Source organism: Urocampus carinirostris, chromosome 15 (genome assembly GCF_059441175.1).
Source record: "Urocampus carinirostris isolate Australia breed hairy pipefish chromosome 15, RoL_Ucar_1.0, whole genome shotgun sequence".
Classification (NCBI taxonomy): domain Eukaryota; kingdom Metazoa; phylum Chordata; class Actinopteri; order Syngnathiformes; family Syngnathidae; genus Urocampus; species Urocampus carinirostris.
Genome location: NC_142363.1, coordinates 9426497 through 9443078, shown reverse-complemented (window position 1 = coordinate 9443078; position 16582 = coordinate 9426497). Strand labels below are relative to the sequence as shown.

At 38.0% G+C, this 16582-nt stretch overlaps 1 protein-coding gene across 2 annotated transcripts in view; it reads right to left on the bottom strand.

The window, feature by feature from the left end:
- LOC148351491 (nesprin-3-like) overlaps positions 1 to 16582 on the bottom strand; it is a 28061-nt gene that overhangs the window by 4714 nt on the left and 6765 nt on the right. Inside the window, exons 4-9 of one of the 2 annotated variants that reach the window (XM_088355193.1) lie at positions 14046 to 14218; positions 11372 to 11681; positions 7567 to 7722; positions 5894 to 6250; positions 3342 to 3485; positions 679 to 852 (exon numbers count right to left, since the gene is read on the bottom strand). In XM_088355193.1, coding sequence (XP_088211319.1) covers positions 679 to 852; positions 3342 to 3485; positions 5894 to 6250; positions 7567 to 7722; positions 11372 to 11681; positions 14046 to 14218 — 1314 coding nt within the window. The remainder of the gene's footprint in view (positions 1 to 678; positions 853 to 3341; positions 3486 to 5893; positions 6251 to 7566; positions 7723 to 11371; positions 11682 to 14045; positions 14219 to 16582) is intronic. The other variant, XM_088355194.1, reaches the window with a different exon arrangement.

Below are 16582 nucleotides of genomic sequence, written 5' to 3'. Positions count from 1 at the left end.
AACGGCTGAGAAAAATTATAGATGACCAGCTCAGAGGCTGTCTTTGATGCGACTGGACACTTTGAGACTGATTCGGTCCTATCGCAGCGTTGATTTCACTAAAACGCATGGACACCGAAACTGGCCCAAGTTATAATAGTTCAATGAAAAAAATGTGCATTGTAACAATAGTGGAAGGGAGTGCAATAAAATGTAGCAGCAACAAAAAAAATCACAAAAAAGTTGCAGAACAATGATGATGATATATGATGCATCTTTTTCATCTAATGCCCTCATTCTTATTTGGTTTCCTGAATGCATTTTAGTGTTAAGACTAGAAATGGGCAACATGGTCCTCGAGGACCGGGTTGCCCACCTCTTGTTAAGACTGTAAAGGGGACAGGACCAAGATATATTTTGTCCTGTCAAGCCAGGTTTCTCAATTGTTTCAATTAATTGTTGATTTTGATGTCATTATTTAATTGTTCATCCATATATGTGGTTACAGAGGGGGAAAGAAAAACAATAGGGCCATTTCTTTGTTTTCATATAGACAATTTTCGAAAATTAGTAAATCAAAAGAGCATGCTTGAAAAAAAAAATCAAGATAAATTTTAAATATCATGACTCATGAGTTTCTTTCCATATCGATAAGCCTAAAGTACAGGTAAAATGACAGTACATAGGATGGCAACTAACCTTCAAATTGAGTTTCGTCTGATAGACACCTACATCTTTTAACTTGGACTTGTACAGCATCCAGCGATAACGCAGGTCTTCCAGATTTGGGTCTATGACTGGACATGAGCCATTACTCCCCTGAAGCAAAAGCTGGAACCGCTCCTGACCCCATGTCACATTCGATTTTAAGGCCTGTGTTAGAAAAGTCAAACAATGTGCTGGAATTATACAGCAAGCAGTGCGTTTTATTTTTGTTTTAACATAATGGTCCACATTTTAAACAAAATCAAGATGACACAAGTTTCATTTCAGTATACAGTAATCCCTCGTTTTTCGTGGGTGTTGCGTTCCAAAAAGCTCCCACTATAATCAAAACCAACAAAGGAAAAATGTAAGCTATTAGATCAGTAAAGTATAATCTGTACGACTGTAACAAATTGACAACTATAGATCTACAAATAACAACAAAACACAGAGTTGCAGTTGAAGGAACGGTCTTTATTGTTACAATACAATTCATTCATTCATTCATTATCTGCACCGCTTATCCTCAGTAGGGTCGCAGGGGTGCTGGTGCCCATCCCAGCTATCTTCGGGCAGCGGGCAGGGGACACCATGAACTGGTTGCCAGCCAGTCGCAGGATACAGAGACAGACAACTCACTCGCTCAGTCACACCTAGGGACAATTTGAACCGGCCAATTAACCTGACATGCATGTTTTTGGGAATGTGGGAGGAAACCCACGCAAGCACGGGGAGAACATGCAAACTCCAGCCAGGAAGGTTTGACCTCATGACCTAAGAAGTGTGCCGCACACGCGTTAACCACTGCGCCGCCATGCTGCTAGTTACTATACAATTGTACAATGAAATTTGAGGGCTCCTTCAGTGTAAAAAGCTCATGCATGCTAGAATCAAGGATCCTCAAATTGAGCCAGGTTTCTGTGATGATTAAAGTACAAGAGTCACAAATGTAGCGGCTTCTGAAAGCTGTAGCTCTGGGTCAGCCGTTTCATGGGTAATGGATCTGGCATTGGTGAGCCCTCAAATTATACCAGGATTTGCAGCAAGCATCTTTTACAAGGTACAGTGGGACCTCGGTTATCGCGCTTAATGGGGACCAAAACCACCCGCGAAAAGTGAAAATCCACGAAGTAGCAGCAGCCCTTCAAAAAATAAATAATAATAATAATAATAATAATAATAATATATATATATATATATATATATATATATATTTATTTATTTATTTTTTTAATTTTTAAAATTTTATTTTACTATTATTATTTTTTAGACCCGTAAAATGGGGACCAAAACGACCCATGAAAAGTGAAAATCTGCGAAGTAGCAAAGCCCCTTCAAAAATGCTTAAAATATATATATATATATATATATATATATATATATATTTTAATCATTTTATTTTATTATTATTATTTTTAAGACCTGCGAAGCTCTGAACCCGCGAACGTGGAACCACGAAGTAGCGAGGTCCCACTGTAAATTTAATGTATTCCCGATCAATTTTATGTTAAATAGATAGGAGTGTTGTGGCTTACTTCGACCCGCCTGCAGAAGAATCTCACTCCCCTAATGTTGACTGTGCACTCTTTTTTTCCTATGCAACTCAATGCTACCTTTCCAACAGAACAAATGTCAGGAACGTAGTATGTATAATGTGTTTATGAAACAATTTTAAACACAAAAAAAACGAGTGCGCGTTCGCGTGAAGTGGGGTAAGATTGTGCAGGGGAGTGGGAATTTGCCATGACGAGTCACGCCAAGTGCTCTCAATGTAGCTCCTGTAGCTAAAATAAAAATTTGAAACAATTTGAGCAGCTTTCGGTTACAGTGATTTGAGATGTGATGGCACCCTGGATAAAACACTTGAGCATACACAGATAACTTTAGCGTCTTAACTTTGCAGTAATGAGTTGCGTCAGTGAGAGACACATACCCGTAACTCAACCAGCTACGAACTGATAAACATGCAAACTTTCAATCGACTGCAGAGAAACATGGCAACAATTTCAAGCATTTACAATCACCACACCCGAAGTCCAAGCACTTGCAAAATCTTGAAAACACATTCAAATCCAATCATTTGAGTAATCACTTGTACAAACCCTGTATATTTCTGTGTCTTCAGAGGTTACATTGACTGACAATTTTCCATCATGTACATTTTTTTGTAAGAGTTGACAGGAAAGTTTATAAGCCTTTAGATCAGCGATCTAAAAGAATACTTCATTTACAATATGGTGGTCGAGATTTGTGTGGACTGAATTTGGTCATCCCGACCATTCTGTTAGATGTGTTAATATGTCAAGAGGAAGACCGTATGGGTTGGTAGCTAGCCGTGATAATGTTATCCTCAGTTTCTTTCATTAGCGCTCTTTGTGCTTTCGAAAAAGTGAGCCACCTTATCAGACAGCTGCACAATATTTGTTTGACCAGTCATTGCCAACGGTGTTGAATAGTATAGCTTTTGTTATTTTTTTGTCTACAGTTTACTGGCCTCACCCACTGTTTACTAAAGTTTACTGACGTCTGATATGGTGTCCCAGTGGTTAGGTCATATGTGTGCTAAGGGTCAATACATACACATATATACTCGCACAAAAAAATCCTGCAAATGAAAAAGACCCAAACCCTTTTTTTCAGTTTACTTTAAAACTCACATTCAAGTTGTCCTGTTGCATCTTAAGTTCTTTGCCCGTGAGTGGTGCGTTCTTGCTGCCAAGTATCCGGAGAAGCAGATCATTCTCCCTGTGCAGCCAGGACTCAAACTCTGCCCTCTTGGACTTATATTCAACTTCATCCATCTGTAAACATTAAAGTCAACTCCCAAAATTGAATGCAGAGCAAAAAAATAAAATTATAGCAGTGCAAGAACTGAAGGATTAATCAAGAACTAATCATATATTAAATTCATTAGATGTGTCTATTAGTCATATAAATTGTTGCAGTTTATATGCAAACACTTACAAGAAAATGTAATAAGGTGGGATACAAATTTTGATAGCTGCTTTGTCATAGAACTGGCTAAATGATAGAAAAAGGAGAACTCATTCTCAAATGTTTGAATAAAAGTTGTAAGTCAAGTGGCAGGGGTGGCCTTTATATGACTCACACTAACAATTATGATTGAATGTGTTAAAGTTGCGATCTTTTTGAAAAAGAAAACAAATGTGCTTGTATTGTGAATCTACAGAGCACTAGGTGTTGATATGGAAGTTTTTATTGATAATATGTTTGCAAACAACACCCCCTAAGGATATTTATGTATGTGGGGATTTCAATATTGATCTGCTAAAAGCTGAGCTACATAGACCCACACAAAAGTTTATGAATATGATGTTCAGTGCCGTGAAAAAGTATTTCCCCCTTCCTCAATTCTGGTTTTTTTTTTGCATATTTATCACTCATAAAGGTTTCGGAAACACATATTAATATCACACAGACACAACCCAAGGAAAAACGAGTTTTTTTAAAAAACTGCATTGTCCGTTTTAAAAAAGGAATTGCCCCCCTTGTTGAATTACAAAGTAACTGTGGATAACCACAGTTCTAGGAAAGCTGAGTTCAATTTTTCAGGCCACACCCAAAATTGATTGTTCAACACAGGTGGTGGCAAAGAAATCACTTAAATCAAATCTATTGGACAAAGTGAGGTAGGCTACAAAATCAAGAACACAATTAACATGCCACAATCCAAAGAAATTTGAAAATAAAAAAAATAAAAAATAAAAAAAATAGATTGAAATCTATCAGTTCGGAGAACGTCACAAAGCCAATTTTCAAGTCAGTAGGCCTCCAGCGGACCACTGTCAGAACCGTTATCCACAAATGGAGAAAACAGGGAATAATGGCAAACCTTCTTAAGAATGGTCGACCAACTAAAATTACTCCAAGAACGTGACGACAGGGGGAGGTTACAAAGGAACTTCGAAAAACATCCAAAGAGCTGCAGGCCTCAGTGGCCTCAGTTAAGGTCAGTGTTCATGACTAGACTATATATAATAAGAAAGACACTTGCAAAAATGATGAACATGATGCCAACAGTAAGGCATGATGGTGGCAGTGTGATGGTCTGGTTTGAAGTGGCTAAGTCGAAGTCTGGATTTAAATTCAATTGACATGCTGTTGCGTGACCTTAAACAGGCAGTTCATGTTAAGAAACTCTCCAATATGGCTATTTGTAAACATTTTGCAAAGAAGAGTGTGCCAAAAATCATTCATAGTGTTGTGACGGACTCATTACCAATAATCATAAATGTTTAATTTCTGTTGGCGCTACCACAGGTGGCCCAACTTGTTATTAGGTTCAGGGGGCAATTACTTTTTCACACAAAGCCAGATAAAATTTGACTTTTTGTTCCTTAATAAATGTAATTAACATTTAAAAACTGTATATTGTGTTTCAATGCGTTGTCTCTGTGTGATATTAAAATTGATTTTTTGATGTGAAATATTTGTGAATGATAAATATGCAAAAAACACAGAAATCAGTAAGGGGCAAATTCCTTTTTCACGGCATTGTTTACTGCTGTGCCAAAAGAAAACATTAGGGTTGTAAAAAGTGAGCTTTGTATTTCTAGACAGCGCCAGGGCAACCATACTGTGGAGAATGGTGCCAGATTGCAGCACAGACATGTGTTATTGTGTTGTTGTCATTGTCAATTGCTGTGGTAATGGACCAGATTGCATTCGCTTGTCATCGTTCCTCAGCAATTTAAGGAAACTTCAGCGACCTGACATTGACGCCGATAATACAAGACAAGTGTAGCGTTTTTGATAGATAACCGGCCCTGTTAATAGTTCAATTAACATGCATAATTTGAGGCCTTGATTTGTGGGTGAAAAAGTTAAAAATATTCTGAATATGTTGCAGAACCTGAATAAAGTACCGTCAAACTTTGCATTTTGCTCCTGTTACGTCTTGTAGGAATAATGTTGGCACAAACATGGACAAATTTCTCTTGAAGGGTATCAAAGGTTTCCAGGCATTATTGCAGTGTTTTGTATTTCGAGCCCATGCATTGTGGAAAACAATATGTTCTCCGTTTTTCTCTGTGCCGCCACAAATAAAAGTAGCTTCGTATTTAAAGCTGCAGTGTTAAAGTGTTTAATGGCTTGTAGTTGGGAATTTATGGCAAATGTTCAGAGTTTAAATATGTACTCCAATATTAACTACAACAACATTTGTGAGCATTAGCCAACAAAAACTCACCATATATGTTTTCCGCTGGTCCATCATCAGCTCTTCATTGCAATCGGCACCATCTCCAACGTCACAATTCTCCAGTTTTTGGCTTACCCCTTGAAATCGTAACCTCAGTCCTCCTATGTCCTCCTCCAGTTGCTGGCAGTTTGACACATGCTTAACATGGGTAAAAGGGGTGGATTCTAGACATTCCAAGACCTCACACAGTCCTTGTCTTAGTCTTTGCCAACCGAGCCTGAGCTCTTCAGCCTCTTCTACTACCAACTTTGCTCCAGGGGGACAGGTCTTTGCACTGACAGCTTCAGCTACACCCTCAATATGTTGCAGCGTTTTTTCCTCACTGGCTACGATGTCATCAAGGGCCTTAAAAAAGGATGGATAAATGTGTGTTAACACGGGGCAATAAAGTCACATCAGTTACAATACAATTCAATTAAAAATATTCTATACCAGAAATTGGGACTTGATTCACATTATATGACTGAAAACTGGCCACTCACTATTTTTAGAACTGCTTTTTGTTGAGTAAAACCTTCCTAATACGAATGTGAAGCGTGACTTCATCCACATGGTTTAAACCTTCATTCTGTTTGAATTTTTTGAGAAAAATTTACTTTTATGTATATTTTCAGTTGAAAAAAAAGTGAGCTGACACCATGGGGCAGAGTATTGACCATAGAAGGCGCTACGTCACGTTTTTTTGGTGAATAATCTTAATGACATTTCAGAACAAACTTAACATCTAAATCATGATTCTATATAAAATTGTAGTATATTCAATATTACGTTGAATTTTACTGGAAATACATTTAGACACAAAAGTAAGTACACCCTTCACATATCTGCAGAGATTTTGTTATAATGTTTAATAGAACATCACTGAAGAAACATTGATTTGACTCAATGAAAGGAAGTATTTAAACAGAGGCCATGGCTTACTGGAAAGATATCCTCAGGTCTGATGACACATAGATGAATTTATTTGGCTTAGATGGTGTAAAACATGTGTGGCGGCAACCAGGTGAGGAGGACAAACATGTTTGTGTCGTGCCTAAAGTAATGTGTGCAACCGGAATTGGAGTTTCATTTCATGAAGGGAAACACAAACTCAAGCATTTACTGTGAAATACTGGAGCAGAGAATTATCCCCTCTCTCCAAAAACTGGCAATGTTCCAGCCTGACAATGACCCCAAATACACTTCTAAGATGACCAAAGCTTTTCTAAAGGGGCTAAGGCTAGAGGGGATAGACTGGCCAAGCATGTCTTCAGATCTAAATCCAATAGAACATCTTTGGGGCATCCTCAAGCAGAGGGTAGAGAAGCACAAGATCTCGAATATCGCCCAGCTCAGTCATGTTGTTCTAATGGCAATTTGTGAGGCCCTGGTGAAATCCCTGGCCAGGAGAGTTAAAGTGGTTCTGCAGAATCATGGTGGCCCCACAAAATATTGAACTTCAGGAACTTTTTGTTACCAGGGGTTTAGCTACTAATGGCTATACTTTGAGTGTTTTGAGGGGAAAAATACAGTAAATGTACACTGCTTTACACATACCACCTATCATTGAGTCAAAGTGATGTTTTTCAGTGTTGTTCAATTAAACATTATGATGAAGTCTCTGCAGAAATGTAAGGGGTGCCCTCACTTTTGTGACATACTGCAAGTCATTCCAGACTTACTTTTAATTCTTGAAGTTTGCTCTCTGACGTGTCTTCCTTTTCCATAAGATCTGTCAGCTTTTTGGTTGTTAACAGCAACCAAGACTGAAACCGCTTCACACTGCCATGGTATGTTTGGTGTTCCTCAGCTATGCTCTGAAGCAGCGACAGACGTTCCTAAAGGACAGACATTTTTGCTCAGATGTTTTGCAAATACCGTGCAAACACAGTATAATCAGATGAAACAAGATATATGTACAGTATGTGTTTTTCTATGCCACCACCAATCTCATGTAAAAGACGTTACTAGATATAATCAGGCTTGAAACATCATCAAATAAACAACATTTTGGGGAGAACAAAAGTGAAGTTAAGTTCTAACAGTTCGGGGCAGGGGGTGTTTGGGGCTTCCTGGGTGAGGTTCTTGTGCCTTGAGCGTGGGTTGCGCTGGAACATAGTTGCAACAACAATCAATCATCCGTCTACTTTTGTCCGTTATGACGACTTGTCTGGAATTTGTTTGGACTGAGTGGCACATGTCCTGCTGGTTTGCGGGGACTGTTGCCTATATTATGCTGTCTGTGGCTGTTCCTGCCTTCAGGGGTATGCCGCCATTCTACCGGGGCCATTGCCACTTCCTGGGCCGCCTTGGGGAACGTGTCTCTGGAGGACATCTGTGCAGCCGCCTCTCGGGTGTTGCGTTCCACTTACGCCAGGTTCTGCGGCGTTGATGTGGCCTAACCAACAAAACTTGGCATCGTCTTTGGTCCAGCCGAGGTTTATCATTGCAGTTTGTTTTTGGGGTTCCTCGTGACTCCGCTGGTATTAGTCCTTCAGTGCTTGTTACAGTGCCTCTGGCAGTCGATAGTGACAAAATAGAACGAAAGTTATGAATGTAACTATGCTTCCTGAGTCCAGTATGACCGCCAGAGCATCGTGCCATTGGGAATCCACGTGTTCTCGCGAGAAGATTCTGAACGAGGCGTACCTCTGATGAGACGGGAATTTAAAGAGATTCTTGATGACACAGGTATGATGGAGTGACTAACTTTGCGCATGCACAGTATGCGCAAAGGTAACATTCAGTGCTTGTAGCTCCGCTTCTGGCGGGTACGGGACTTATAGAACCGTAGTTATATTCGTAACCTTCGATTTAAGAAGTGGATTGGATCTTTAAACTTCACTACCACCGTAAGTTTTTTGTGTGCAAATTTTGGGAAATAAAAAAAGCATAAATAAGCGTTCACAAATGGTGACAACATGAATGAGTAATTCTTCAACGTATTGAAACATGTATTTTAAGAGTTCGATCACAAAACCAATATGAGACAGAAAGTCAAATACAATAATTTCCAAAATGGGAAAGTGAAGGGCCGAAAAATGGTTGACAAACTCAGTAATTTTGACAGTAGGCTAATACAGGACTGTCTCAGAAAATTAAAATATTGTGATAAAGTTCTTTATTTTCTGTAATGCAATTAAAAAAACAAAAATGTCATACATTCTGGATTCATTACACATCAACTGAACTATTTCAAGCCTTTTATTATTTTAATATTGCTGAATTTGGCTTACAGCTTAAGAAAACTCAAAAATCCTATCTCAAAATATTAGAATATCATGAAAAAGTATACAAGTAGGCTATTCAACTAATCACCTGAATCATCTAATTAACTCGAAACACCTTGCGAGGGTTTCCTGAGCCTTAAAAACACTCAGCTTGGTTCAGTAAACTAAATCACAAGTATGGGGAAGACTGCTGATCTGACTGCTGTCCAGAGGACCATCATTGATACCCTCCATCAGGAGGGTAAGACACAAAAATAAATTTCTCAAAGAGCAGGCTGTTCACAGAGTGCAGTTTCAAAGCATATCCACAAAAAGTCTGTTGGAAGGGAAAAATGTGGCCGGAAACACTGCACAACCGAGATGACCGCAGCCTTAACAAAATTGTGAAGAAGAGCCGCTTCCAGAATTTGGGGGAGCTTCAAAGACAGTGGGCTGAAGCTGGAGTCCAGGTATCAAAAGCCACAGTTCACAGACGTGTCCGGGAAATGGGCTACAATAGCCGTATTCCCATGGTCAAGCCACTTCTGAACTCAAGACAACGGAAGAAGCGTCTGACTTGGGCTATGGAGAAGAAGCACTGGACAGTTGCAGAGTGGTCCAAAGTCCTCTTTTCAGACGAAAGCAAGTTTTGCATTTCATTTGGAAGTCAAGGCGCCAGAGTCTGGAGAAAGGCTGGAGAGGAGCAAAATCCAAGTTGCTTGAAATCCAGTGTGAAGTTCCCACAGTCAGCAATGGTTTGGGGAGCCATGTCAGCTGCTGGTGTTGGTCCACTGTGTTTCATCGAGTCCAGAGTAAATGCAACTGTGTACCAAGAGATTTTAGAGCACTACATGCTTCCATCTGCTGAAAAGCTCTATGGAGATGAGGATTTCATTTTCCAGCATGATCTGGCACCTGCCCACAGTGCCAAAACCACCAGTAACTGGTGCACTGACCATGGCATCACTGTCCTTGATTGGCCTGCTAATTCCCCTGACCTGAACCCCATCGAGAATTTGTGGGGTATAGTTAAGAAGAAGATGAAAGACACCAGACCCACAAATGCAAATGAGCTGAAGGCCGCTATCGAAGCATCCTGGGCATCAATAACACCTCAGCAATGCCACAGGCTGATTGCCTCCATGCCACGCCGGATTGATGCAGTAATCCGTGCAAAAGGATTCCCAACCAAGTACTGAGTGCATCAATGGACATTTTCAAATGTTTGATTTAGTTTTGCTGTTAGAAAATTGTTTTTTTACTTGGTCTGAGGAAGTATTCTAATATTTTGAGATAGGATTTTTGAGTTTTTTTTAGCTGTAAGCCAAAATCAGCAATATTCAAATAATAAAAGGCTTGAAATAGTTCAGTTGATGTGTAATGAATCCAGAATGTATGACATTTTTGTTTTTTTAATTGCATTACAGAAAATAAAGAACTTTATCACAATATTCTAATTTTCTGAGACAGTCCTGTATATAGCTAATATAGATACGTACAGCATGTGTTGCTCTATTATAAGGGTTTCAATTTTTTTGCGGCTCTCGACATTTTTGTCTTTTTACGTCCAATATTGCCCTTTTCAAAATTTTGGGTTGACAACCCCTGGTTCGATGCCCATTGCATTCAATGTTATACAAACATGAACAACCAGCCTTGTTTCTAATGGTCTGATGGTTAATATTTGGAGCTCTAACCATTGCTATTCAGTTCGATCCCTGTTGCCACCATTATTATGCAAATGTGGTCAGTGATAACATTTATCGAGTGATTAATAATTGCACAAAAATGTTAACGCATTTCCAATTTGGTCCGCATACAAGTCATACCGGATTGTACTGTAAGGCACATGTTCACATTTACCCACTACTATGTTGTTAAAAAAAAACAAAAAAATCGCCTTAATCATATTTCATTTAACTTTAAATGTTATGACTTTTCCTAGATTTGTTTCAATAGTAGAAAAAAATGAAACATTTTTATTCACATTGCCATGTAAACTGTATAAACAAGTACAAAGTTCGTTGTTGATTCATTGTTTTTGTCCTGTTTTTATTTTTATGTTCGAAATAAAGTTTTCATTCATTCATTCATTCATTCATTCATTCAAAGTTGGTCCTTAAAACGGGTCAGGTAGTTAACAAATGTCATTCATGTAGCACTTCGGTGGTGCAACCTTTACAGTGAGAGCCACAGTATATCGGTCTTAGTGCATAACCTCCTAATAGTTTGAAATTTAAAGAATACCTTTAGTTAATAGAACACAATGACATCTTACCTCAACCTTGTTTCTGATATCATTGTAGGCCAGCTGCAGTTCCTCTTGGGCCTGAGACTCTACACTAGGGTCTTGGGTTCTGTTGTGCAGCACATCAGCTTCGTCCAGCAACCTCTGTAGTAAAGCTGCCTGGCCGTGAACATCACTCACCACCACTCTCTGTTGATCCACTTGCCACAATTTTTCCTTCAATCCAAGTTGCCACTCTACACCATTGTCAAAGTCAAGCTGCTGCCTCCTTAGCCACAACATAAACTCCTCGTGGGCCTTCAAATACTCACTCCAGTGAAGCCACACCCACTCAATCCGACTGAAAAGGAAGTCCAAAAAAATGAAAAGTGAGACAGTTCAGTTGATGCAGTATTCTTACAGCCTTTAATATTATACAGTGGTACCTCTTCTTATGGACTTAATTTGTTCAAGCATTGTGCTAGCAAATTTTCCCCAATATGAAATCAATAAAAACGTATTGGTAGATTTTCAATCTTTAATAAAGGGAACAATTGGCAGATGTTGAAAGTTATGAGATTGAGAGATTGTTGATGATACGAAAAGCAATTACTGTTCACTTAAAATCAAAGCTACTGTAACTAAAAGAACGTACACACATTTTCCTTTTTGGGGGGCGGTAGGATTTTGCACGTGCAGCCGATGCTGGCGGGGAGCAGTCACAAGTGTTGAGCGGTCTTTTGTGTTAGGCTCTGGGACTGCTTGTGAACGAATAGCGGGACAGATTTTTGTTAAAAAAAACTTGTAATACAAAAGTCTCTGGAGGTGCTTGTTTAAAGAGGCACCACTGTAGTATACTTTTCGTTCAAGTTTAGACTTCAATCATACTTTACTCATTGGATTTCTCAATCGTATTTTTCAATTTGCAGTAGCAATCATTTTTATGGGTTATATGAAGCTAGCAACAAAGCAAAGCCTTACCTAGCTAAAGCTAGTGCAAACAAGGATGCAACAGACCATTGAAGGCTGTTATTGCCGTTCCAGACCAGCTAAAGGAGCAAAGTTGCCACAAAGAAAATGGTATAATTTGTGGATTTTGACTGCCAACCTTTTTTTGCTACTTGAAGACCAAGACTTGAGATTAATGATGTACATAATGTTGAATTGCTTTAAAAAGTAAATCATAGCATGCTCGGCACCTATGCAAAGCCAATAAGCTTTACAGCAAATAACTGGAAAACACTGGTCTACAGTAAGATTGAACCCAAGTAGCCCTTTTATACTACTACAAAAACTTCAAAAAGGCTGGACAAAAAATGTGAGGTAAAAATGTGCATTTTTTTTTTAGCTCCAGAGGCCCCTCAAGTAAATATAGTTTGGGACCCTTAAAGAAAGTACTCTAAATAAAAAACGGCAACACAGGAAGAGCCACATTTGGCTTCATTTTAGTGATAGTGTTGGTTCTAAATCAGACTGCATTGTCTATCAGTGGCAGAAGAAGCCAAATCAGTTCCATAAAGCACTTTTAAATGCCAATCTTCAGCAGACACCACTGATATTTACTATTTTGTTTTACACATTTTCATTGTGTCTAAATTGGTTATTTTGTTATTTTCTTTTGAATTTTATAGTTTTATACCACTGTACAGTTAATATTTTTAAGTTATGTTTAGCATTTTTTCAGGGATTCAGTTTTTATTACTTTAAATATTTTTAATGTGTAAAAATCTAAAAAGGTTTTGCATGTCTTATTTTTTGCAGATCAGCAAATATTTACTTTTTTCAGAGATCCTTTATTTCACTTTAAATTTGTTACGTGTTTAAAAAAGGCAATTGTTTATCCTTGAATTTCATACTGTATTTGTTATTGAACTGAAGAGTAAATATTTTTACTTTACATTTTGTTGAAGGATTCTGTGTTTTTTTTTATTAAAGTTGCTTAGTATAAACAACTTAAAACTTTAAAATGGGTAAAAGTTCAATGTAGATCGACAGACACCCCACCCTTCCACAGCGAACAAAAGCGCAGCGGCAAAAATATAAACATGTTTATAACCCCAGTGTTTTTCAACCACTGTGCTGCGACAGACTAATGTGGCATGAGAGATCGTCAGGTGTGCTGTGAGAAATTATCCGATGTCACTTTTTAAAATTTTATAAAACATTTATGAATCATTTTCTGCAAATATTATGTCATTTTCAAGTGTCTGTGCTGTGAAAACTGGGGTATTATAAATTATATTGTAATTAAACATACTGTTCGGTGTAATTTTACAACATTTTTGGTTAGTGTTGTGCCGCAAAACTTTTCCAATGTAAAAAACATGACTAGGCTCAAAAGAGGTTGAAAAACACTGTATTACCCAATCAACAAATTAACCGAAATAGCGAATGATATGACAAAAAAACCTGCAAGCGAGTACACTGGAGTTAAATTTAAGATTTGTAATCAAAATTGAAGACCTTTTCAAAGCTTTTATTTGCGTTTATGAAATGTATGATGTTTTCAAGTTTTTAAGACCCCACAGGGACCATGGAGAAGCAAAGCATAACACCCAAAGACCTAAGCACTGAATTTAGACCAAAGAGAAAAATACTCTATAATATATAACTACATGCATAAATATGATTTTGAGACACAAACTTTACTCTTATTTTGATGTATATAGTGTTGCTATACTTTTTAACAAATACAGAAAAAAAATCATCTGCAATAATAAAGCACCTGTGGCAGTGAATGATGTGGGTATTTGTTTCTTCCCAAAAGCTTTTCAAGTCTTTGATCTCAGCGTGGGTCTGGGTCTTGAGATTTTCATCGTCGCTTGCCAAAAGAGGTTCAGCTGCGGCCAGTGCCATGTCTGTCTTCATAAGTCCATCATGCTCAGATTGGTGAATTTTCTTAAAAATTGAAAAGATTGAGTTAATTACAGCAATTCACTAGTAAAGAATGATTAAAGTTAGGGTATGTAAGTCTTGAGTTGCTTCTTTTGTGCATCCATGTAAATGTCTGGCTTTAATAAACTTATTTTTTTTCATCTTTTTGGGGGTTTGGGTTGGCATTTGGACTGCATTTGAAACAGTCAATCTCTAATTTTTACCATTTTCATTTTACAATTAGAGAAAATCTCAAGCATACGTGAAAATTCATTTTCCAACCCCTGCCTCTTTTCCTCAAGCTTAATACTCGGTGATCGGAACACCGATGATAAAAGTAAGATAAAACCATTAAGGCGTGGTGAAAAAAGTCCTTAAAGGCTCTTTGAACTTTGAATTTGGGCATTGTAATTACAAATACTTTAAAGAGAAAATATTTCATTTTAAACATGTTATGGTCACCTCAAACTATGCATGCCAGCAATAAGTAACATGATCATTTATTGCTTTAAAATGATCCATATTAAGATATTTTAGGCCCACTTACAATTAACAATAGTTTTTGAAGGATTCTCTTCTGCTTATTAGTTAAAAAAAAAATGCTATTTTTTTTTACCGACCATCGCCACCCAGAAGCAAGATGCCCGCAACAATTTATTGATGTTGTCGGCAATAATCAATTATAGAAAAAGCGCACACTGGATTTCATTATCGACTATTGTCAGATACGTTTTTCCAACAGATGCATCTCTACATGAATATAAACTCTGCTTAGAGTAGCGCATGCACAATTGTGCCTATGTCTTGAGCGGTAACATAAAGATACAAAAAGACCATTAACTATATGTAACAGAACTTCTTAAGTTTAGAAGCATTTTAGCATGGATACCGCCAATAAAAAGACTACTTGCAAAGTTTGTAAAGTAGACCTTACTTATCATGGCGGTGACGCACCAACATTTAAAGAGCACATCGGACCGTTGAACGAAACAGAGTCTGACTCGCCTCTGTAGGATTCAAGTAACATACGTACAATGCTGTTTTAAGGCATTGTACATTTTATACACTAATATCTCGTGTATCTTACAAACTTTGCGGTTGACCACTAAATTTACTTTACAATTTAGACATCATATATGTTTTTTGGTTACTGTTCTACTGCTGCTAATGTCCGTCTTGCTGGTTTAGGGGGATGAAAAATGTTTAATGTATTTTCATGACCATAAGACACACATAACAGTCTCAGATCTTCTTTAAATCGTGCTCTGCGCCCTATCGCGCTTTGCGCCCAGTGTGTCATGGAAGGCGGCGGACGTAGCTGGGACAGTAAAGTACTGCTAAAGTGAAGTGTAGTGGGCGTCACAGCTAAAGGGCGAGGTGTGGGTGTGTATATAAAAGAACGGCCATGCGAGTTCTCCGGGACATGTTGTATGAAAAAAACCTGAATATGGCGGAGACACGCCTACGAAACACAATTTAAACTGGAGGCCATCACCTAGGCGGAAGAACATGGAAACCGAGCATCCGTGAGAGAATTGAAAATAAATAAATCAACGTTTCACAATTGGAGGAAGCTGAAAATTAAACTCTAACAGGTAAAGAAGATGAGTGAAAATGCAGTGCTTGATTTTAATTTGTTATTTTTTTGGCCTGTTCGTAAAATGTGGACAAATGTTTATTAACGGATCAATATCTCTACCGACGAAGCACAGTGCCTAATCTGTTTTAGATAAATTTCAATGAATTTTTGTACAAATCCGAAATAAGTTAAATAAGTAAACCATTTATAAAGCACCAGAAATATTAAACATGTTTGGTACCCTGCTCCATTGTCGCCACGACGTTTTCCTCCAAAAAGTGCCTGTAAAAACCCGAGGCCAGAAGCAAAATGCTGTTCGCCACTGGGGACACGGGGCTTAAGGCTTCTTCCCACCCCATTTTTAAATGTCATTAATTTGAATGTTGATTGATACCTTTCTCAGACTTTTATATCCAAGGATCGTTCAAACAATCGATCAAAAATATATTGGGCCAAGACAGAATTCATTGTAAGCCTGTTAAAAATATTCATGTGACTGAAAAATAGGAGAGATGCAGAACTTCAGAATTTCCAATCTTCCTAATTTTGGTTTAGAGGAGTGTTTAGGCCTTTTTAATATTACAACAGGAACTTAATGGTTTCTCACCAAATTCTGTTGCCATGACAACATGAATTTAACTTAAGTCAAGTCATGTTTATTTGTGAAGCCCTTAATGACAAGGAGACTCAAAGGGCTGCACAGACCACAAATTATTGCAAACTACAGACTTTTATAACACCATCCCCTGATCTGAAAACAATGCTATTTTTAAGCAATTTGCAACAGTGCAAAAGGTATTTTGCGATTT